This window comes from Garra rufa, chromosome 16 (genome assembly GCF_049309525.1).
Source record: "Garra rufa chromosome 16, GarRuf1.0, whole genome shotgun sequence".
Taxonomy (NCBI): domain Eukaryota; kingdom Metazoa; phylum Chordata; class Actinopteri; order Cypriniformes; family Cyprinidae; genus Garra; species Garra rufa.
This window is the reverse complement of record NC_133376.1, coordinates 7,201,089-7,223,052: the sequence shown is the minus strand read 5'-3', so window position 1 is coordinate 7,223,052 and position 21,964 is coordinate 7,201,089. Positions and strand designations below refer to the sequence as shown.

The 21,964-nt window shown below is 37.7% G+C and overlaps 3 protein-coding genes across 4 annotated transcripts; 1 reads left to right on the top strand and 2 right to left on the bottom strand.

The window, feature by feature from the left end:
* Nucleotides 1-249: 249 nt before the first annotated feature.
* aldob (aldolase b, fructose-bisphosphate) lies at nucleotides 250-5,821 on the top strand. Its single transcript, XM_073820317.1, has 9 exons — nucleotides 250-384; nucleotides 1,064-1,176; nucleotides 1,330-1,541; nucleotides 1,748-1,802; nucleotides 3,092-3,252; nucleotides 3,382-3,465; nucleotides 3,547-3,721; nucleotides 3,812-4,011; nucleotides 5,502-5,821. Exons 2-9 carry the CDS (start codon nucleotides 1,065-1,067, stop codon nucleotides 5,595-5,597), a joined length of 1,095 nt encoding a protein of 364 aa, XP_073676418.1. The 5' UTR covers nucleotides 250-384; nucleotide 1,064; the 3' UTR covers nucleotides 5,598-5,821.
* A 158-nt stretch (nucleotides 5,822-5,979) lies between these two features.
* On the bottom strand, nucleotides 5,980-10,543 carry LOC141289019 (L-asparaginase). The gene is made up of 6 exons (XM_073821208.1): nucleotides 10,521-10,543; nucleotides 6,876-6,924; nucleotides 6,603-6,763; nucleotides 6,444-6,527; nucleotides 6,206-6,368; nucleotides 5,980-6,075 (listed from the first exon to the last, which is right to left on the bottom strand). The coding sequence occupies exons 1-6, from the start codon at nucleotides 10,541-10,543 to the stop codon at nucleotides 5,980-5,982; spliced, it is 576 nt and encodes a 191-aa protein (XP_073677309.1).
* Nucleotides 9,655-21,605, bottom strand: maea (macrophage erythroblast attacher, E3 ubiquitin ligase). 2 transcript variants are annotated; one of them, XM_073820421.1, is made up of 9 exons: nucleotides 21,488-21,605; nucleotides 17,274-17,456; nucleotides 16,996-17,199; nucleotides 16,796-16,918; nucleotides 16,495-16,571; nucleotides 16,266-16,374; nucleotides 15,400-15,533; nucleotides 14,987-15,182; nucleotides 9,655-11,289 (listed from the first exon to the last, which is right to left on the bottom strand). In XM_073820421.1, exons 1-9 carry the CDS (start codon nucleotides 21,554-21,556, stop codon nucleotides 11,194-11,196), a joined length of 1,191 nt encoding a protein of 396 aa, XP_073676522.1. In that variant the 5' UTR covers nucleotides 21,557-21,605; the 3' UTR covers nucleotides 9,655-11,193. The 2 variants fall into 2 exon arrangements, with proteins under 2 accessions (XP_073676522.1, XP_073676523.1); XM_073820422.1 differs by lacking the exon at nucleotides 21,488-21,605 and adding an exon at nucleotides 20,970-21,126.
* Nucleotides 21,606-21,964: the final 359 nt, after the last annotated feature.

Here is a 21,964-nt window from a genome sequence, read left to right as displayed (position 1 = left end):
CCTGAAAATCAACTCTGTTATCTCAGATATCACGTTTCCAGCCCAGTGCTTCAAACTCGATTCATTGTTTTCCAAAGATTTTGTAAAGTCATTTTAAATATGTGTAACACTAAGGTCAGCATTATAGAACTTTTGGAGTTAAAACTCTTCTTCCAAAGTCCACATACGCAGATATTCTCACACACCCGTCCAATATCCCAGCCAATAGCGATCCTGGAGGTTAAGCACGCCCGTTCGCATCACTTTCGCCCAGCCTCTGAGCTTGAATAAATACCGACTTGTTCGAATCGCTCGCTCCCGATTCACAAACACCCAACGGCGTCACTGAGGAAGCCACCTCATCTGTACTTCATACATAGTGCCACTCGCCTTCAGACCAATCAAGTAAGCATGGCTGTTTACGTTTTTAAGTCTTATTTTTCTTTTTGCCATTATCATCAAATTTATCACATAAGTCATTTATATTTCATTCATTTTGTGCATTTTTATCATGTGCAAGTTTAGAAGTGTAAGTGAACAGTTTTATTTATAAACTGCAGATGTAAATGCAATCATATCGTGAAATATTCAAGTTCTGCTCTTTAATGCAAATCATAAATCACTGTAACATTACAAAGATATCTTTAAAATTGCTTCAGAACGTATTGGTTGTGTGTTTGTTTTTATAGTGCATTTTGCAAATTGTAGGCTATACGGGATAAATAGGCACTTTATTTTGCTGTTTTCATATGCGTAGGCAAATGGCATGTTCGTTTACTGCGAAAAAAGAAGACAGTCGTCTTTCATAAACACACAATGCATAAAATACACTTTTATACAGTCTCTAAAGATATTGCACGAATGTGTGAATTTTTTTGCGCATAATCGCGAGGAAAACTGCATAAAGCATACTTAGGTTTAGCAGATGACTGAACCCTGGACTTGTTTGTTCAGTAGGAGGAGTCAGTGTGTTTCTAGACCAAAGTTCAACAGTCATGCCAAATATTTGCAGATAGCAGTGAATAACCCAATGATCCGAATAATAAAAGTTCTGCAAATAATGTGATTTCTGCTCTTTTCCCAGCATGACACATCAGTTTCCAGCTCTCTCTACGGAGCAGAAGAAGGAGCTTGCCACAATTGCCCAGCGCATTGTGGCTAAAGGAAAAGGCATTTTGGCTGCAGATGAGTCCACAGGTAATTGTGTGGTGTATTGCATGAGATAGAGCACCATTTACAATTGTTTTTTAACAATGCATTACCTCTATCAGCTTTAACGTATTGTATTTTCGAAGATGTCTTGGTATGCTTGCATTTCAGATGTTCTAAAATATGTGTTTCATATTCTAGGCACCATGGCCAAGCGTTTTCAGAAGATAAACGTGGAGAACACTGAAGAGAACCGTCGTAGCTTTCGCGACATCCTCTTCTCTGTAGATAATTCCGTCTCTGACTATATTGGTGGTGTCATCTTTTTCCATGAAACCCTGTACCAGAAATCAGACAAGGGAGTTCTGTTTCCAAAAGTCATCAAGGACAAGGGCATCGTAGTTGGTATCAAGGTGAGGTTTCAGTTCACTTTTAAACATTGTGTAAATGAAGTGTTTTATGCATTAATTTGCTTGATATAGCCCTATATGAGACCAAAGGACTGGTAGAAGCCTTCTCTCTCTTTTTCAGTATACATATACACACACAAGGTCCTTTTCACCAGTTTTGGCATGTAATGTTATAAATAAAAGTATTAATTGTGCTTTTATGCCTAAAGGTGGACAAAGGCACAGCAGGACTGGGTGGCACAGATGGAGAAACAACCACACAAGGTAAATATTTAACTCAAATACTTCCTAAATAGTTCACCCAAAAATGAAAAGTCTGTTGTTAATTAGTCACCCTCATATCGTTCCAAACCCGTTCGTCTTTGGAACACAAATTAAGATATTTTTGATGAAATCCGAGCTCTTTGACCATCCATAAACAGCAAAGGTTCTACCACATTAGAGGTCCAGTAAGGTACCAAGACCTTCAGCAAAACAGGAGAAGAATTGTTGAATAAAGTTATTTAATTTTTTTGTGCACAAGTATTCTGTTCTATTCTGTTATACTGTTAGAACCATGTAACATGGACTATTTTGTTAATGTTGTTGGTACCTCCTGGACACCTTGAATGTGGTAGGAACCCTGCTGTCTATGGAGGGTCAGAAAGCTCTTGGATTTTATCAGAAATATCTTAAATTGTGTTCTGAAGCCGAACGAAGATCTTGCGGGTTTGGAACGACATGAGGGTAATTAATTATTGACAGAATTTTCAATTCCAACTATCCATTTAAAGGAACACTCCACTTTTTTGGGAAATAGGCTCATTCTCCAACTCCCCCTGAGTTTTACCATTTTGAAATCCATTCAGCCGTTCTCCTGTTCTGGCGATATCACTTTTAGCATAGCTTAGCATAGATCATTGGATCCTATGTGACCAATATAGCATTGCGTTCAAAAATGACCAACGAGTTTCGATATTTGTCGTATTTAAAACTTGACTCTTCTGTAGTTATATCGTGTACTAAGACCGGCGGAAAATGTAAAGCTGCGATTTTTTTTAGGCCGATAAGATTAGAAACTACACTTCCATTCTGGCGTAATAGTCAAGGAAGTTTGCTGCCATAATATGGAGCAGCAGGCGCAGTAATATCACGCAGCGCCTGAAATTAGTTCCCAGTAGGTAACTTCCAATGTGACCAGCGCGATATTACACCGGAATGGCAGTGTAGTTCCTGAACTTATCGGCCTAGAAAATCGCAGCTTTACATTTTCCGCCAGAATTAATACACGATATAACTACAGAAGAGTCAAGTTTTAAATAAGACAAATATCAAAACTCATTGGTCATTTTTGAACTGATGCTATTGGTCTAATAGGATTCAATGATCTATGCTAAGCTATGCTAAAAGCGATACCGCCAGAACAGGAGAACGGCTGAATGGATTTCAAAATGGTAAAACTCAGGGGGAGTTGGAGAATGAGCCTATTTCCCAAAAAAGTGGAGTGTTCCTTTAAAATGACAGTAATCTATCCGGTCTGGTGTAGCTATATTTGCTTAATCCATTTTACTCAGGACTGGACGGTCTGTCTGAACGCTGTGCCCAGTACAAGAAGGATGGTTGTGACTTTGCCAAGTGGCGTTGTGTGCTGAAAATCTCAGACAGCTGCCCCTCTGCTCTCTCAATTGCTGAAAACGCCAATGTTCTCGCCAGATATGCCAGCATTTGCCAACAGGTATGTCTTGGTTCATTGCACCCTGTTAATTTTCCATAAACAGCCTTTCACATGACTCTAAACAAATAATAGCATGCCAATAATTTGTTTATTCCTTTTTACCTTCCTCACTCTTCCTCATTTCTGTAGAATGGCCTGGTGCCTATTGTAGAGCCTGAGATCCTCCCAGATGGAGATCATGATCTGCAACGGTGCCAGTATGCCACTGAGAAGGTAAGCTTCCTTCCAGAATAACCAAAGTAGAGCAAAGCCAAATTATCCATCAAAGTAATTCCAAACAAATTGCATCCAAAGGTCCTGGCAGCTGTGTACAAGGCCCTCTCTGACCACCATGTGTATCTGGAGGGAACTCTGCTTAAGCCAAACATGGTCACCGCTGGACACTCCTGTACCAAGAAGTACACCCCTCAGGAGGTTGCCATGGCAACAGTTACCGCTCTCAGACGCACCGTGCCAGCTGCCGTACCGGGTAAGACAGTCCTCCATTGGTCTTCAGAGGATGGTCTTCATTTGAGTGCTCTTCAAACATTCAACGTCCAATCTCTCTTCTGATTCTCAGGCATCTGCTTCCTCTCTGGTGGTCAAAGTGAGGAAGAGGCCTCTGTGAATCTGAATGCCATGAACCAGCTTCCTCTGCACAGACCCTGGGCGCTGAGCTTCTCTTATGGCCGTGCTCTCCAGGCCTCGGCTCTTGCTGCATGGAAGGGACAGGCAGCAAACAAGAAGGCTACACAGGATGCCTTCATCACACGTGCCAAGGTAATCAAAGACAATATGAGTGTAACTTAAAATACAACTATAGTACAACTTTTCAAAACTTCTAAATTATATTTCAGCTTATAGGCCTACTATATTGATTGCAGGGTTTGTACAAGGTGCTTAAAGTACTTGAAGTACTTCCATTTGACTTGTACTTGTATGTAAGGATTGGAAAATAGCAATATTTCTGAAGAGTTACCTGAGAGAGTTCTTGAATTATTGAAAGCTATTATAGGTCGGAACTTTTTTTTAGAACACGCAAAGTCCCTACCAAAGTAAAATGGTTCACGAATCATTATTTAGATCAGGACTTAAGAGCATGGATTGCAAATAATTTGATTCAGATCAGGACTTCGGAGCAAGTTCACAAAACATTTCACTTAGGTCGTAACTTCACGTATGGCGAATCATTTGATTCAGATTGGGGCTTTAAAACGCATATTGCTAATCATATGATTTAGATTATAACGGGCCTGTGAATCATTTTGCGATTTAAATGATTCGAATAAAATGATCCGCGATACACAATTTAAATTCCCAATCTGAATCACACATTTTCCGACCTGAAATGATGGTTCGTTAATCATTATTCAGATCGGGGCTTCAGAGCATGGATTTTGAATCATTTGATTCATATTTGGACTTTAGAGCAGATTCGTGAATCATTTTACTTGGATCAGACCTTCGCGTATGGCAAATCATTCGATTCAGCTTGGGACTTTGGAATGTGTATTGCTATTCATTTGATTTAGATAGTAACGAGTTTGTGAATCATTTTGCGAACTGTATGATTCAAATAAAATTATTTATACGTGATTTGAAGTCCCTATCTGAATCACACGCAAAGTTCCTACCAAAGTGAAATGATTCACGATCCACACTCCGAGCCTTGATTTGAAATGATGGTTCTCAAATCATCATTCAGATCGGGACTTCAGAGCACTGATCAGAATCATTTGACTTAGGTCGGAACTTTGGCGCAAGTTTACAAATCATTTCTTAGGTGGAACTTTGCATATCGCTAATCATTTGATTCAGATTGGGACTTGGGAGCGCATATTGCTAAACATTTGATTTAGATCATAACAGGTTTGTGAATCATTTTGCGAATTGAATGATTCAAATAAAATGTTTTGTAATACACGATTTGAATTATGTTTTCCGACCTAAGTGAAATGATTTGTGATCCACGCTATGAGCCCTGATCTCAAATGATGGTTTGCGAATCATTGTGAGCATGGATCTTGAATCAGTTCATTCAGATCAGGACTTCGGTGTGGGTTCGCAAATCATTTGATTCGAAAATCTGATTTTTTAAAAATCTTTTTGGAGTTTAGAATTTGTAGAGAATACACTGATAAGGCAGAAGGGTTGAAGTCCTGAAAATCCAAAAAATACGTTTTTAAAATTCTGGATTTTCATTTTACATTATCTGTACCAACCCTGTAATTGAGGCTGCATATATTGATGAGTTTTTTCTTCCCTTTTAGATCAACAGTCTTGCATCAAAAGGTGAATACAAACCCTCAGGTCAGGCTGACCAAGCATCTACACAGTCCCTCTTTACCGCCAGCTATGTCTACTAAACTCAACAAGAAATGACAGCAACTTGTGCTGGACAGCACAACATTTACATGCAAAGAATATTAAAGATGACATGACAACATGCTCATGTGTACACATATTAATTGTACAAATTATGTATATTCATGCAGTTCTACCAAAAATGACTCAACTAGACTCAAAGATTAGTTTCAGTTTTCATGCATGTGAACCATGCTTTTCATTTTGAAATAAATGACAAAATGCCCACTTGAGTTGATTTCTTGTGTAAACGTCAGGGGTAGAGTTGAGTTTTGTTATCTATTTTTTAGTGCTTCTCTTAACTAAGAACTACCTTTGTCGAAGTATAAAACTTGTAAGCAATATGCTTTTGCATCTGATATCAGCTGGTCCATCTGGCTTAAGTTACAAAGAGGAATGTTGATCGAAGAGCACCAAAATATCATGCAGGTTTTTCTGTCTTGCTTCATCTTCTGCTGTCCTTCCCCACATATTCCTATTCTGATAGGGACGAGACAAATCATACATGTTACAGGTTGCAAGTTATGGCTTATTAAACATTCAACATGTTCAGGACAGTAAACAGCAAAATAATGAACAATATGTTCACAAAAATCTACTTTTATTATACCTCTGGCATGGCGCCATATTCAAGAAGTTTGGACACCATTTTCTTGTCCCTCTTTTCCACTGCTGCATGTAAAGCGGTCTGTCCATTGTAATCACCCTGGTTCATGTCTATACCAGCTAAGTACCATGCATCCAAAAGCTGACTGTTTTTAGTCTGAACCGCCCTAAAATAGAGAGGACAGCTGAATGCAAATGTCCACAACAGATTGACAAGTTCGTTTGTAGTTGGAAAGACTGACTTGATGAGTTCCGTGCCAATTTGCACAGGATGAAGACTCACTGTGGCTCCTTCCACTATCAAAAGCTTGATCACGTCATAGTGCCTGGCGTATGTCGTAAACAATCAATTACAAATATTCAAATAAACGAATGAAATCTGCTTAAATCTGCTCACTTACTTGTTTTTGATGGCAAGATGCAGAGGTGTGCAACCAAAGCGGTTTGTCTTTTGCCAAGTTGCTCCAATAGGCAGTAAATACTTAACCATATCAGTTCTACCCTTTTCACAAGCTCTATGCATGACAGTGTTGCCATCATAGTCTACAGAATTTATATTCATCTGAAAAAAACAAGAGGTATTTAAAGCATGGATTAGGAATTATATAACATGCCATGTGAAAGAGAAAATCTGTCAAATGCATTTAACATCTTGTATGCATGACTATTCATACCTTGACAAGAATCTCCTGCAAAGACAGTAAGTCGCTGTTGTCTATGCATCTGCAGGCAAAGGAGGGCAACAACAAGGCCAGAGTTGCATTGATGTCCTGGGTAAAAATGGGTCTTGGGTCACATTTGAAAATAAAGGAACATAAAATAGAGGATGCCAAACTTGTAAGCTCACTTCAAAGGTCTTGTGTTTGAGCCAGCTGAGACTGAGCACATCACCCACGGTGCGGAGGAACCGGCGGTCTCGTGTTTTAAGGCCCACTTTTGTTAAAGGGAGAAATAATGGATCGTATGGTTCCTCTCGTTTCTCTTTTGTCGCATCTGTTGTTGTATAGTTTTACGTCAAGGGTTAAAGATAAAAATCATGACTTAAATAGATAATACGCCATTATGACGTTTAAATACATTTCAACAAAATAGTCATATACAGACTAGTAACAATCAAAATGATTCAACCCCCTTGACCAGCGAGACATTTTGCTGCAGAGAACTACATTTCGTGAAAACCAATTCAACAAAGGCATCAGAGAAAGTTTATTGATACACACAAGAGTTTTTCTGAGAACATAAGTTGATGAATAATGAAAAATCTAAATCAAATTGGCTCTAAACGCTCATGTTCAAAATTATTCAACCCCCAAAAGTCAAATTTGGTGCAGAATCTTTTAAACTTTAAAACCAGCAATAAACGCTGCTTGGAAGTGCTCAGAAGCTTCTGTCAGCTCTCTACTGCAATCTTGGCCCATTCCTCGCCTGAAAAGCTTTCAGATCACTGATAATCTTTGGTTTTACTTTGCCACTGCTTTCTTCAAATTCAACCAAATATTTTGAATGAAAATTAAATCTGGAGACTGAACAGGCCAACAGAGCTCAAGAACATTCTATGACTGATCCCTGAACCAAGCATAAATAGATTTGGATGTATACTTTGTAAAGATTGTCCTGCAAGAATGTCCATTGATCATTAGCTTTAGTCTTAGCACCAAAGGCATCACAATTCTTGCCAAAATGCATGATGTCCTTCATCATTGTGGAAAAAAATATTTCTCAGCTTTTATTTACATTTTAACAAAAATGGCATGTCCAAAATTATTCATACCCTTTGCAAACTGTCACAGTCAATAGAAAAAGTTCTATACCATTCCAAATAGTCCAAGCTGTTCTAAAGCATCCTAATTACCCTGATTCATTAGGAACAGCTGTTTTAATCAACTCAACAGGTGAAAAACAGAAGCGCTCTGCTGTTGGTTTGTGGACAGTCATGGCTAAGACAAAGGAGCTCACTGAGGACCTGTGGCTGCGCATTGTGGCTGCTCACAAGTCAGGAAAGGGCTATAAGACCATATCTAAATGTTTTGAAGTTCCAGTGGCCACAGTGCAAAGTATTATTAAAAAATACAAGACGTTCCGCACTGTGAAAAATCTCAGAGGACGTGGTTGGAAGCCAAAAGTGACACCTGTGCTGGCCAGGAGGATAGTGAGAGAGGTAACAAAGAATCCAAGGATCACCACCAAGGCCATCCTGATGAATCTGGGCTCTGCTGGTGGCAACATCTCAAGGCAGACAGTCCAACAGACACTGCACACCGCTGGGTTCCACAGATGCAGACTATTTTTTTTTCCACAATGATGCCTCTTGTACATCATCTTGTTATCTTTTGGAAGAAGCCTGTGTCATTTCCAGTCAAAAAAATAATAATTCTGGTTGAATAAAAGTAACTTCAAGTCAGAATTTGCCAGGGGTATGAATAATTTTGGGCTTAACTGTAACAGCTCAAGCTAATTCTGTCTTCTAATAGAGTTTCTAAAGGTTTAATTGTATTTTTAAGACAAATGTGTTGCCTACCATACAAATAAGTGACTAATAAACAACAATGCTGTAGGGGTTGAATAGTTAGGCTACAACACAGCTGTGTTACTAAAAATCCTAGAACTCAAAAATATTACATTATATACTGACATTATCGCTTTTAATAAGCTAGTAATCTCTTATAGATGCCATTTATATAAAGTCCTGGATCTCAGAAAAGCTTGTATTCGTAAAGTACCACAGTGTTCACAATTTCGATTGCAACGCTATGTTGGTGATATATGTTAAATGGTGATAAATACTTTACTTACTGTACATTTTTGAAGATATGTTTATCTCGTCGAGTAACGCTGAAGCGTAATAACCGTTCAAAGTTGCTGCTCCTGACGCGCGCTCGTTTATCACGTCATGAGACAAATGGCGGCGGTAAAAATGTAAAATTCTTCAATAACAAACCACATTTTAAGGTGTTTTTTACAGAGTTGCAACAATATTTAAAACGCTCTCTTTATCGAAAAATAGGCGAGTTGTTGTGCCTTTTAAGGATTCCCCTTTGTATTTATGTATTATAATATTCTATTATTATTATATAGTTTCCCCCTCGTTTAATTTTCGTGTTTGTTTAAAAAATTAGTTTTCGTTTCCCTGGCTGTTATCATTGTTCTCTATTCTGTTATATTTTTTGATGTTATGTTATATTGTATTTGTTGATTCATTGGTAAATTAATAAAGGGGGGAATTGTTGCATATGTTATCATTATTTAATGTTATTTAAATGGTCAGACTAGTTATATGATAATATACCTGCAAAACCACAAAGCTTTAGGAGGTAAAATTATGTAGCATAGTACTGCTATACTCAATACTTTCTTTCAATATTAACAAGTAATAGCAGTGCTTCACCTTTTCCTTAAATGTAAATTTGTAAAAAGTCCTGGTTTTCTCCACTGGGTGTTGAAAATGACAATACATAATCAAATCAATCTTTATTGGCAATTGGACACGAACAACCCATCTACCCTACCAAAATACACATGCATGCGCAGTTTCTAAGCAAGTCTTTCCACAATTACAGTTAAACACATACTTGGAGAATCTTTTCCAACAGGAACGGATGTTGGTGTACTTTAAAGTGAAACTAAAAGACCAGAGGGCCTTTCAAAGATCCCACTCATTGGTTACCTGCTGTTGATCCTGTGAAACCTGAGACTTTCTAGGGATGTGTGCATGGGGAACATTATCAAAATGTACTTTAAACTATTTCCTGCTTTGAAAATTGTGCTCGAAATGACTCTATACACATTACTTACAATGAATTTGGAAATTCTAATAATGTAAAACTAGCCTATATACATATGAAAGATCCATATTAACCCATTGTGCAGCAGAAGAAAACTCACACAAGACATTTACATCACAAAATGAGGGTATCAAGGCTGGATAATTACACATTTTAACAAAAAACTAAACAAAAAATAACTCCAATCCATGTAATAATCTTTGTGAGATCTGAATCTAACCTGAGATCCAAAACTTTTGCTTTTGAACATTTGCTATTGAAACCTTTAGTCACTAAATAGCACTAAATGCAGCATGACGTTATTAATTACAACATATGATATTGTTCTACATAACACAGCATATCATTACTCAAAGAAAAATCCTTCAAATTTAGGCATAACCATCAAAATTCAATCTTGCATACTTGTCCTAAAAAGGACTTTGGTCATACACAGAATGGTTTATTTGACGAATGATGTTGATGATATAAGTCCATAATAAGTCAGTATAATATTTACTGTTAAAGTGTAAACTAATGTGATTCTTTAACACCAACCTGACACCAAAGAAGACCGCCATGTCTTTCTAAGTCTGTACATCCACAGAGCTGGGCTAAAGAGCAGTATTGCTATAAATGCTACAACTTTTTTTAACATGTTGCCTCAAACTGAGGATGTCAGTCAAAAAAAATAATAAAAAAATCACATTAACATAAATGCATGTTGTCGCAGATTTCACAGGTGCAAAAGCAAGGCATCAGAGTGGTCTCTACGACTACCTACTCACAATCTATCTAAAAATAATGACCTAAATGGGTGCCCTTGTTCAAAAAACCAACAATGAATAATTAATTTTGTTAACACACTACAAGGCAGAAGCTCCTTTGAGATCGATATGGAGTCGTGTTGGTTTGTTTCACACTACCGTAAAGAAACCAGTTAAATAAATGCCAAACTATCAACCCTTTTAAAAACATCAACGACAGCAAAAAAAATCCCTCGTCATGTAGTCCGTTTAGCGCAGGACGACTCCGTTGTGATTTTGAACCATCAGTTCAGTGAAGGTCTTGTAGGCCGGTTGAGGGCGAGGACAGACTGTCAATGAGATTCACTTGCATGGAACAAGGGCTGAAGGATTGGACGCCCTTTGACAAATGGTGTCAATGTGAGATTCGCCCAGCCTACAATGGCGCCGCAAATTAACGTCCCAAAACTTATGTGGAGCTCCCATCACATAATGTAAACCTTCTCAGCCTGGGAAAAGTTGAAAACCTCTTTGGTCCTGGGGCATACCACCTTGTCATCTTGACGAATAGACAAGAGAGACTGAAAACCAAAGGCAAGGGAACGTTAATCACTATATATACGCAGGGAAAACATAGAATTTCAAATGACATACACCTTGCAGAATCTGCAAAATGTTAATTATTTGACCAAAATAAGAGGGATCATAGAAAATGCATGTTGTTTTTTATTTAGTACTGAGCTGAATAAGATATTTCACATAAAAGATGTTTACATATAGTCCATAATAGAAAATAGTTAAATTTATAAAAAATTACCCGGTTCAAAAGTTTACACCCCCTTGATTCTTAATACAGTGTTCTTACCTGAATGATCCACAGCTGTTTTTTTTGTTTAGTGATAGTTGTTCATGAGTCCCTTGTTTGTCCTGAACAGTTAAACTGACTGCTGTTCCTCAGAAAAATCCTTCAGGTCCCACAAATTCTTTGGTTTTCCAGCATTTTTGTATTAAACCTTTTCCAACAATGACTGTTTGATTTTGAGATCCATCTTTTCACACCGAGGACAACTGAGGGACTCGTATGCAACTATTACAGAAGGTTCAAACGCTCACTGATGCTCCAGAAGGAGAAACGATAAATTAAGAGAAAGGGGTAAACATTTTTTTGAACGAAAAGCAAGGAGTGAAAACTTTTGAACGAAAAACGATGCATTAAGAGCAAGGGGTAAAAACTTTTGAACGAAAAACAATACAATAAGAGCCAGGAGTGAAAACTTTTTAAATGAAAAACAATGCATTAGAAGCAAGGTAAAAACCTTTAAACATCATGAAGGTGTGTACATTTTTTTTTTTAATTTTGCCTAAATATCATATTTTTTTCATTTAGTACTACCTTTTACTTGCATGTTTCTTAGCTGACAAAATAAGTTAAATTTACCCTGATCAAATTCAAAAAGTTTCCACGCCCTGGGTCTTAATGCATCGTGTTTCCTTCTGGAGCATCAGTGAGCATTTGAACTATAGACTGTAAAAAAGGTGGACAACGTGTATCCCCTTCCACTTTAGAAAAGTGAAGCCAAACCATCTAAATATGGCCGCTGCAATCTTGGGGAAAATGACGCCAGGGTTCCCGCGGGTCCTTAAAAAGTCTTAAAATGCCTTAAATTAAAATCCGGGAAATTAAGGTCTTAAATTGTCTTAAATTTACCGTAAAGTTGCTGTAGGTATTAAATTTTCAGCCGGTGTGCTTACTGACGATAGGGAAGCACAGTGGTCCACCATAAAACATCTAATAGTTGATTAATTTAGTATGTGTGAAACAGGAGTGAAATGACAGTCTCCGTGATTTATTAGTTTATTACGGTAGGTCGGCTACAGACACTGACGTCGGTCTGCACCTGCGTGCTGCGATTACGAGGTTGTCTAGGTGAGGTTCAAAATGCAAAGATAGGAAAGTGTACATTGCTAGATGTGCAACAGATCCGTGATGACCAACCCCCACGGTTCGGCACGCATGTGATTCGCGGATTAACTGTTAAGTTTAACCATCATAGAGTAAGTTTATAATTAGCACGTTTTGTCTTGCCAATTTACCAGTTCAAACTATTTAAAAAGGGAACACGCACAATGATTTCTTATTTTTATTTATTTATTTATTTTACCGCTGTCGCACACACCTGAAGCGAGCACGCGCACAAACACAGAGAGAGAGAGAGAGAGAGAGAGAGAGAGGCGCGATTCACACAGATTGATTCCTCTTTAACTTCTATTTGAACGGAAACATACATACAAAGTCATGTCTAAATACCCATTTTGTTCTTCTGGTAAACACAGTCGGTTATGTCTTCAGTGAAGCGAAACAGCTGAGAAAGAGATGCGTGCCAGTATTCGGTACGTGCATTAGTCCTTAAAGAGACAGCATCCTATAAATACCTGCAGTGAGAAGCATTAGTTATTTTACAATTAATTATTAAATCTCCGCACCTGAATACTAGGGTTATTGATTTTATTAGTAACTTTGTTGTATTCATCTACACTTGTCATTTGTGTAATTCTTCTTGTTTTGTTATTGACTTTATTAGTTCAGCTAGTAGTTTTTGCTGTGGATTAGAAGTACTTAAAGCATTCAGTAATTAGAAAAAACCAAACTTTATTTTTGTTTTGTTTGTTTTTTGCTGATCCGAAAAATGATCCGATCCGTGACTCAAAATCAGTGTTATGATTGCTGCCATGTTCCCCGATTTGCAGCTTGCAAAGTCATTCACCTGGTGAAAATAAAACTGCATATGTCGCCAAATATGGCATCACTTCATTCATCAAGAAGGAGCTATCGTGCAGCGTTAGTGAGAAGCCATGTGTCGTCATGTTTGACAAAAGTTTGAATAAAAAGACAAAGAACAAACACCTTCATTTGCGATTCTGGACTACTAAAAATTTGACGGGCACACACTACGTTTAGTGTAATCCAACTTATCTATGTTACAGTACGTTGGCTCTGTTCTACATCACAAAGAACAAAAAAAAAAAAAAGAAAAAAAAGAAAAAGGTCTCAAAGAAAAATATTTTAACTTTTTTTTTTACTTACCGAGTTTACACATTGCACATAATTGATCCCAAATGGAAAACTTTCAAGTTTTGATTTCCATTTTAGTAGGCAATAAATTGAGTAGCCTATTCCAAAGAAATTATTACATTTTTGGGTCTTAAATTATATTTGTTGAGGTCTTAAAAAGCATTAAATTTTACTTTTAAAATGGTCCAAGAACCCTGGACGCTATTTGGAGCCAGAGTATGCACAGTAGTGTCGTGAGGTGGAGCTGCGGTATCAAAGTCCCGCCCCAAACTGCCGCAGACCCAATCGCAAGATCACAATCATGACACCACACCCTGTTTCTATAGCATCAAATAACTACCTAAAAGCGAACTTCTTAGAAAAACGAACACCTATACATAAAACAGCATGATAACTACCTCAAACGATAGAAACCATCTTTGGGGAAAAAATTATTTGAAGCGAAATTGGATTATTTAGTTTGGCTCACATCCCATTAGATTACATGGAGAGGGCGGGGTTTATGACCTATACTGAAGCCTGCCACCAGGGCGACTGAGATGTTTTGGCTTCACTTTTCAGGACTCATGCAGCACACTTGGTTTGAGCTTTCTGTAATAGTTGCATGAGTCCCTCAGTTGTCCTCAGTGTGAAAAAATGGATCTCAAAATCATACAGTCACGTTTCCATTACAGATTTGCGCAAAACCTTAGCGCTAGTATATAAATGTCGATTAAAAAGTATTGCGCAATTGACGCGTTTCCATTAGGCAGATTTTCAATTTGCAATTTCAATTTGCTCAATTTAAAGGGTAATGGAAACGCAGCTACTGTAAAGAAAGGGTTCAAATGCTGAAAAACCAAAAAATCTGTGGGACCTGAAGGATTTTTCTGAAGAACAGCAAGCAGTTTAACTGTTCAGGACAAACAAGACTCGTGAACAACTATCACTAAAACATTCAGGTAACAACACAGTGTTAAGAATCAAGTGTATGTAAATTTTTGAACAGGGTCATTTGAATAATTTCAACTACTATTATATCTGGTGGACTATATGTAAATGTCTTTTATGTGTTTTTATTCAGGCCAGTACTAAATAAATAACATGCATTCTGTAGGATCCCTCTTATTTTGGTAAAATAACATTTTGCAGATTCTGCAAGGTGTATGTAAACTTTTTGACCTCAACTCTATGTACTAAAGAGCAAAACTAGCTTTGAAACTCACATTGTATCCATAAACATAGCCATTAGGCAGCATCATGGGTGGGTTGTTCTCATTCATGACCTCGCCAGAGATTTTGCACACCAGCCTTGAGTTTGCACAGTGGGCCATGGGAAGAGGCTGAGCCAATTTATTCAGCGACTTACTGCAGACAGGGCAGTCTGGGTTTTTGGAAGTGCCATCCTCTTTATAACACTGCCTGTAAAACTGGAATTAAGGTCCACAACTATTCAACAACTTGATTTAGAGACCATTTACAGTCATTTAAAATAATGACTCTTCTATTGTCTTCCTGAAAAAACACCACGTTGAAATCACCCTATATTACTCTAAATCCTGAGTTTTCATAAACAATCTGCTGGACATGCAAACTGAAAACCCTAAAGATGGTGATTGTTTTTCTGCAGTGAGGATACGGGGTTTTGATGGCAGACAGCCCTGCCTGCAGGGTAATGGTAAACACGGAGTTGTTCCCCAGCTGGTGTAATCTGTAGTTGTCATATCTGAACTGCTGGATCAGCATTTTCCAGCGAGCTGGATCCAAAAGATCCTGGGAGGGAAGACAAGAATTGTTACGGACCACTGAACTTGTACCTTCTATGACGGCTTATTCAGAAGCAAATAAAGCTTTAGTTCGCCCGAAAATAACAAATTATGTCATTAATTACTCACGCTCGCGTTGTTCCAAACTCGTAAGACCTTCGTTCAGCTTTGATGCATAAATTAAGATATTTTTGATTAAATCCGAGAGCTTTATGACCTTGCATAGACAGCAATGCAACTAACACATTCAAGGCCCAGAAAGGTAGTAAGGACATCATTAAAATAGTCCATGTGACGTCAGTGGTTCAACCTTAATTTTATGAAGCTATGAGACTTGTTTTTGTCTGCAAAGAAAATGAAAACTTTACTCAACAATTTCTTCTCTTCTGTATCAGTCTTCGGGTTCACGTTCATAACAACACAGAAGAGACGAAATTGTTGAATAAAGTCGCTCATTTTGTTTTCTTTGTGCACAAAAAGTATTCTCATAGCTTCATTATATTACGGTTGAACCACTGATGTCACATGAATTATTTTAACAATGTCCTTACTACCTTTCTGGGCCTTGAACGTGGTAGTTACATTGCTCCCCGTGAAGGGTCAGAAAGCTCTCGGATTTCATCAAAAACATCTTAATTTGTTTTCTAAAGGTGAACGAAGCCTTGCAACGACATGAGGGTCAGTAATTAATGACAGAATTTTTCGTGTTAAATAATATAGAAACAGAAATGTAGTTTACCTTATACGGTGAAATGTGCGTGTCTGAGGGAAACGCCAGCATGCCCATCACTTGCCGTACCTCGTCCAACTGCCCTCCTTCTGCTTGGCTGAAGTGTTTGCGTGCATGTCTAAAAGATATTTGTTTGGATTTACTAACACCAACTATGATTTGTTTAACAATAAATTCAAGTAATTGAGAGACACTTGGATTTAGAGTCATGTCCAGTCATGAAGACAACATTTTATACCTTACTGCGTCCATCCGTTTGTTTTGTCGAATGAGTTCGATAAATTCCTGGATCCTTAAACTGAACTCCAAACAGCTCTGGGAAGAGAGACATATTTCAACATAACTAAATAAACTTTACCTTTCAAACTGCTTCGATTTCAGGCAACATGACCAAGTGAGAAATGAAATGTAAGCCAATGAAAACCCAGACCGCAAGGAATATAACCACAATGTGGCTCCATAATGACAGTTAAAACTCAAGTGCATATTGAAATACAGCAATTGAGGAAAAACAAACCCAGTTGAACCCAACGTCTTACTTTCATTTTCCGTAAGCGAGACTTGTTATCGTGGCACCAAGCCAGACAGGTAGCCGTCTCCTGACGCTCGAGGGATTCTTCGACTTCTTTCGCAGTAAGAAACATTTCTATGTTGACCAAATCCTGCAAAGACAAAACATCATATGAGAAACAGCACAAGCATCTTAAAAAAAAGCTGCATGGGAAAAGCGGAGACGCACCTCAATGCCGCTTTGTCTGGCTAGCTTGACTGCGGTGTTGTAATAGCCACAGCGTAGTAAATGCTCCACCATCATGCGGTCCATGCGCTTCTTCTTCCAAACGTTGACGCTGGCTGGCTGATCACTGCTGTGTTCCTTCAGGTGCTCTATGCGCCGCTTACATAACTTGGCGCTCTCATCTTCTGCTTGGATGGACTCAGCTGCCTATCAGATACGAAACCATTTCATTTGCAAATGTAGTAAAACTGAATCCATTTAAAATGAGGCCTTTAGCATACCTTTCTCTTAAGGGCACTGAGCTTCTCAACCACCCCATCCAGGAGAGAGACTACGGTATCCACCACTGGAAAGCTGCTGAGGGTTTTCTCCAGCTCCGCCACCACCATCGTCACGTGACTGGTCTCCCGGTCTATATTCTTTTGAGCTGCTCGGAAGCGCTTGTTCAAGGTTTCATAAGGAACCTGTTGAGATAAACAACTGCGTTTCATTACTAGGCCCAATTTTGGTTAGCTTAGTAATATCATTCTTCATGGCATGGGTTCACAAAGCAGTTTATCCATCATTACGTTCTCTCGTGAGTTAGTTCACCCAAAAACGATTTTGTCATTAATTACTCACACTTAATTACATTAATTACTCACACTCACACTTCACAAAATTGAACCACTGACGTCACATGGACTGTTTTGTTGATGTTCTTGGTACATTTCTAGGCCTTGAACTTGGTAGGGCCCTTGCTGTCTGTAGAGGGTCAGAAAGCTCTTGGATTTCAATAAAAAATATCTTAATTAGTGTTCCGAAAATGAAGGTCTTATGGTTTTGGAACAACATGAGGGTGAGTAATTAAAGATAGAATTTTCATTTTTGGGTGAACTATCGCTTTAAAAGAGCTAGAATAAAATTTCCGTCAGTTATTAACTCATGTCATTCCAAACTCTTAAGACTTTTGTTCATCTTCAAAGAATGAATAAAAATATTATTATGAAACCTGAGAGATTTCTGTTCCTCTACAAGAAAAAGTGCATTCATCCAAAACTTTGACAGTTTCCTCCAAGTTTTCTGAAGAGACATGATCGTGGTAAACAATAAACAGGTTATCTACATATAAACAGTGATCAGTGTCAATACAGAGTTTTTCAAATATGGTAAACATGGAAATGCACTTGCTTAATGCACGACAACCATCGAGGTTTGTTCTTGTGTGTCAAGCAAGTACAGTTGAACTTCCAATGACCCTATTTGATTTGCTCCACTTGTGCATTAATCAACGTTTATATTGTGACCCTGGACCACAAAACCAGTCATAAGTAGCATGGATATATTTGTAGCAATAGCCATTAATACATTGTATGGGTCGAAATTAATGATTTTTCTTTTATGCCAAAAATCATTAGGATATTAAGTAAGGATCATGTTCCATGAAGATATTTTGTAAATTTCCTACCATAAATATATCAAAACCTAATTTTTGTTTAGTAATATGTATTGCTAAGAACTTTGGACAACTTTGAGGGCGATTTTCTCAACATTTGGATTTCTTTGCACCTTTCAGATTCCAGATTTTCAAACAGTTGTATCTCAACTAAATATGGAAAACTTATTTTTTCAGTTTCAGATGATGTATAAATCTCAATTTAAAAAAAATTAACCCTTATGACTGGTTTTGTGATTGTAATGTATTGATATATTTCTTACAATTATCAATTAGTCTACTTAAGTGTTTGATATATCTTACCCTAAACCCCAAAACCAGTCATAAGTGTCAATTTTTTTTATTTAATATCCTAATGATTTTTGGCATAAAAGAAAAATCAATAATTTTGACCCATACAATGTATTTTTGGCTATTGCTACAAATATACCTGTGCTACTTAAAACTAGTTTTGTGGTCCAGTGTCACATATTGTCCTCATCCATGTCCTGCAAAACAATAATCAAATATTATTGACTAAAAACAGCTCAATTGTGAAGATTCCCCAATTAGTTTTTATCTTCCAAATGGCACTGGTAAATAAAGTAAGACATCAGTACAGTAAGTAGTAAGAGTAAAGGTAAGAGTTCCAGACGTCTGTTCTTTTAGGTCATAAAGGTGGACATGATCATTAGGCCAGCATGAGTGGCTGTATCGCAGCTGTGGAAGAGGCAGAGATGCATAAACCTTCAATCTTATCTCTCAGCATCCGCCAGTTTATTTTGATCGGGCCATCTGTCACCTTGCAACCAGGGCAGATAAGTAGTATCAACATTTGCAATGCTCTATTCATGTACAGATGTTTTAGAGTAGATAAACACCCAACATCAGTCAATGCTATTATTGCAGCTTTAACCTTTGTTGGATTACAAGGTGCAACCTAATTTGGCAATAAGAAGTGAAAGGTCCTCATTGCGAGCCAGAATATACGCAAATGGCTGAAAAAAGCAATGATGCATAAATGAGCAGACCGCTGAGTCAAAGACAAAATCATACCGTATCTAATATTTCAATTTATTTCATTATCAAACAATAGAAGATGAACTTTTGTTCATCCATGCCTATACACATAACTTAAACTTACAATTAAACTTTACAAATGTGACCCTGGACCACAAAACCAGTCTTAGGTAGCATGGGTATATTTGTAGCAATAGCCAACAATACATTGATTTTTCTTTTATGCCAAAAATCATTAGGATATTAAGTAAAGACCATGTTCAATAAAGACATTCTGTAAATTTCCTACCGTAAAAATATTGAAGCGTAATTTTTTTCTTAGTAATATGCATTGCAAAGAACTTCATTTGGATAATTTTAAAGACAATTTTCTCAATATTTAGATTTTTTTTTTTGCACCCTCAGATTCCAGATTTTCAAATAGTTGTATCTCAACCAAATGTTGTCCTATTCTAACAAATCATACATCAATGGGAAGCTTGTCAGATGATGTATAAATCTTAATTTCGAAAAATTAAGACTTATGACTGGTTTTGTGGTCCAGGGTCACATATTTGTAGCAATAGCCAAAAATACACTGTATGGGTAAAAATTATACATTTTTCTTCTATGCCAATAGCCAAAAATCATTAGGACATAAAGTTAAGATCATGTTGCATGAAAATATTTTGTAAATTTCCTACTGTGAATATATCAAAACTTAATTTCTGATTAGTAATATGCATAGCTGAGATATTAATTTGGACAACTTTAAAGGTGATTTTCTCATCTTCAGATTCCAGATTTTCAAATAGTTGTATCCCGGCCAAATATTGTCCTATCCTAACAAACCATACATCAACTTAAATTACCTTTATGACTGGTTTTGTGGTCACAAATGTCAAAACCTGATTGTTGAAAAGAAAAATGTATTGCTTTGCAGCTGTACACTGTTAAACAATTTGCTTTATCATTTTTAAAGATGTATGTCCCTCTAAAATATATTTCCTTTATAATTCCTCAACCAATGTGCTTTAAAATTTGCCACAAAAAGAAAAGAGTGACTAGTTTACATGGTTAGGTCATGATGCAATGATCAAGAAGGCACTGGAAATCATTCCCAATGCTGCAAGACGAGCTCAGATGCAACATGCCCTTGACACAGCAGTGAAGACCATATATTATTGACATTCAGTGTGCGTGTCCATAAACAGGCGTCATTTTACAGGAGATCCATGAGCTAATCAGGTTACAAAGCATTCAACTCATCACCAAACAGTCAAAGCAATCGATTCACGTGAGGATTCGGCCAAATCGACGCTAGCAATCGGGAAAAAATCTGTGACGCAGAGAACAAAGGTGCTATATGCCAACCATTAAATTATAAGCCCCTCGTCGAGAGCCCACATCTGGGCTATAAACGTGCTAACAGCTGCCATTGATCAACACAACATGATGCAATATGATCCTAACATGGTGCATAAATCGCATGCATACCGAGCTCATGTGTGTATTCCTCCAGCATTTATCTAAACACACGAAAATCATACTGTCTGGATCATACCTTCAGGCGACAGCGTTCATATCGAAATCAGACGTAACGTTATATGTACTCGATTATAAAGTAACGTTAGATATCGAATCGTGTCACTATCCGCCTCGTTAATGATTCTCGTCAATCTGCCTTAAACTGCATTGCTCGCTGGTTACACTAGTGGACAAACCTGTGATGGGATAAAACAGCGCCTAATAAAACAAGACTGTCGGAACGCAAGGGTGACAGGCATCTGACTGACATTATTCGACTTATTGCTCTCGAAATCCGTCGATATATAACGTTTACTGTACAGCCGATGTCACCGCTCGACAGTTTACGATCACTTCAATAGGATCTGTTTGTGTGTGACTTGTTTTGCTAAGTTATCTAGCCCTAGAGCTAACCAGTTAACTGTCTAATCGCAGTCACATACTTTCTATCTGATCGATCATTTCCGTTTGACGATCTGTTATGACGGTTATATAACGCAGATGGAATCGGTTTAACTGTACGTTGAAAGTATGGAGATAAAAGGCTTGACAGACCTTTAAAGTTGGGTATTCTTGCACCTTTAGGGCCATAGAGAGTTGAGCTGCTGTCTCCTGCACCGCCATCTTGCTTTGGGGAAACCGTGGAGCGTTTGTTCGTCTTCTTCTCCGCTTTGGTCTTCGTCTGGCAATGAGGCTTCATTGCTCATGGCTGCATTCTAGTGTGACGGTGCGGTTCTGAATCTTCACACAGCTACTATGTTTTGGCTTTAAATATTGAAAATATACAACCTTCAAAGCAAAAACAATGGTTGCCTTTAATTTCAAATGGCTATAGATGTTTATGTATAAGTGATAGGCTACCAAAAATGGGATATTTTTATCATTTACATCTTTGTGAGTGCATATAAAGCAAGTGGATAACTCGAAAGGTGATGCTTCAAAAGGTGGAGTGTCGTTTTAAATATTTCTCATAATGTTGTGATATCAGATGACCATTTACAGTCGAACCAAAATGTATTCAGACACCTTTCT

Coding starts and splice junctions, on each gene's coding strand:
- aldob (XM_073820317.1), top strand. CDS start 1,065: ATGACACATCAGTTTCCAGCTCTCTCTACGGAGCAGAAGAAGGAGCTT. Junction 1,177..1,329: donor GGCTGCAGATGAGTCCACAG/GTAATTGTGTGG, acceptor TTCATATTCTAG/GCACCATGGCCAAGCGTTTT. Junction 3,722..3,811: donor CGTGCCAGCTGCCGTACCGG/GTAAGACAGTCC, acceptor TCTGATTCTCAG/GCATCTGCTTCCTCTCTGGT.
- LOC141289019 (XM_073821208.1), bottom strand. CDS start 10,543: ATGGCGGTCTTCTTTGGTGTCAG. Junction 6,764..6,875: donor TGCAGGAGATTCTTGTCAAG/GTATGAATAGTC, acceptor TGTTTTTTTCAG/ATGAATATAAATTCTGTAGA. Junction 6,076..6,205: donor AATATGGCGCCATGCCAGAG/GTATAATAAAAG, acceptor CGTCCCTATCAG/AATAGGAATATGTGGGGAAG.
- maea (XM_073820421.1), bottom strand. CDS start 21,556: ATGGCGGTGCAGGAGACAGCAGCTCAACTCTCTATGGCCCTAAAGGTG. Junction 16,375..16,494: donor AAACGGATGGACGCAGTAAG/GTATAAAATGTT, acceptor AATATCTTTTAG/ACATGCACGCAAACACTTCA. Junction 11,290..14,986: donor GCTATGTTTATGGATACAAT/GTGAGTTTCAAA, acceptor TTTGGTTTTCAG/TCTCTCTTGTCTATTCGTCA.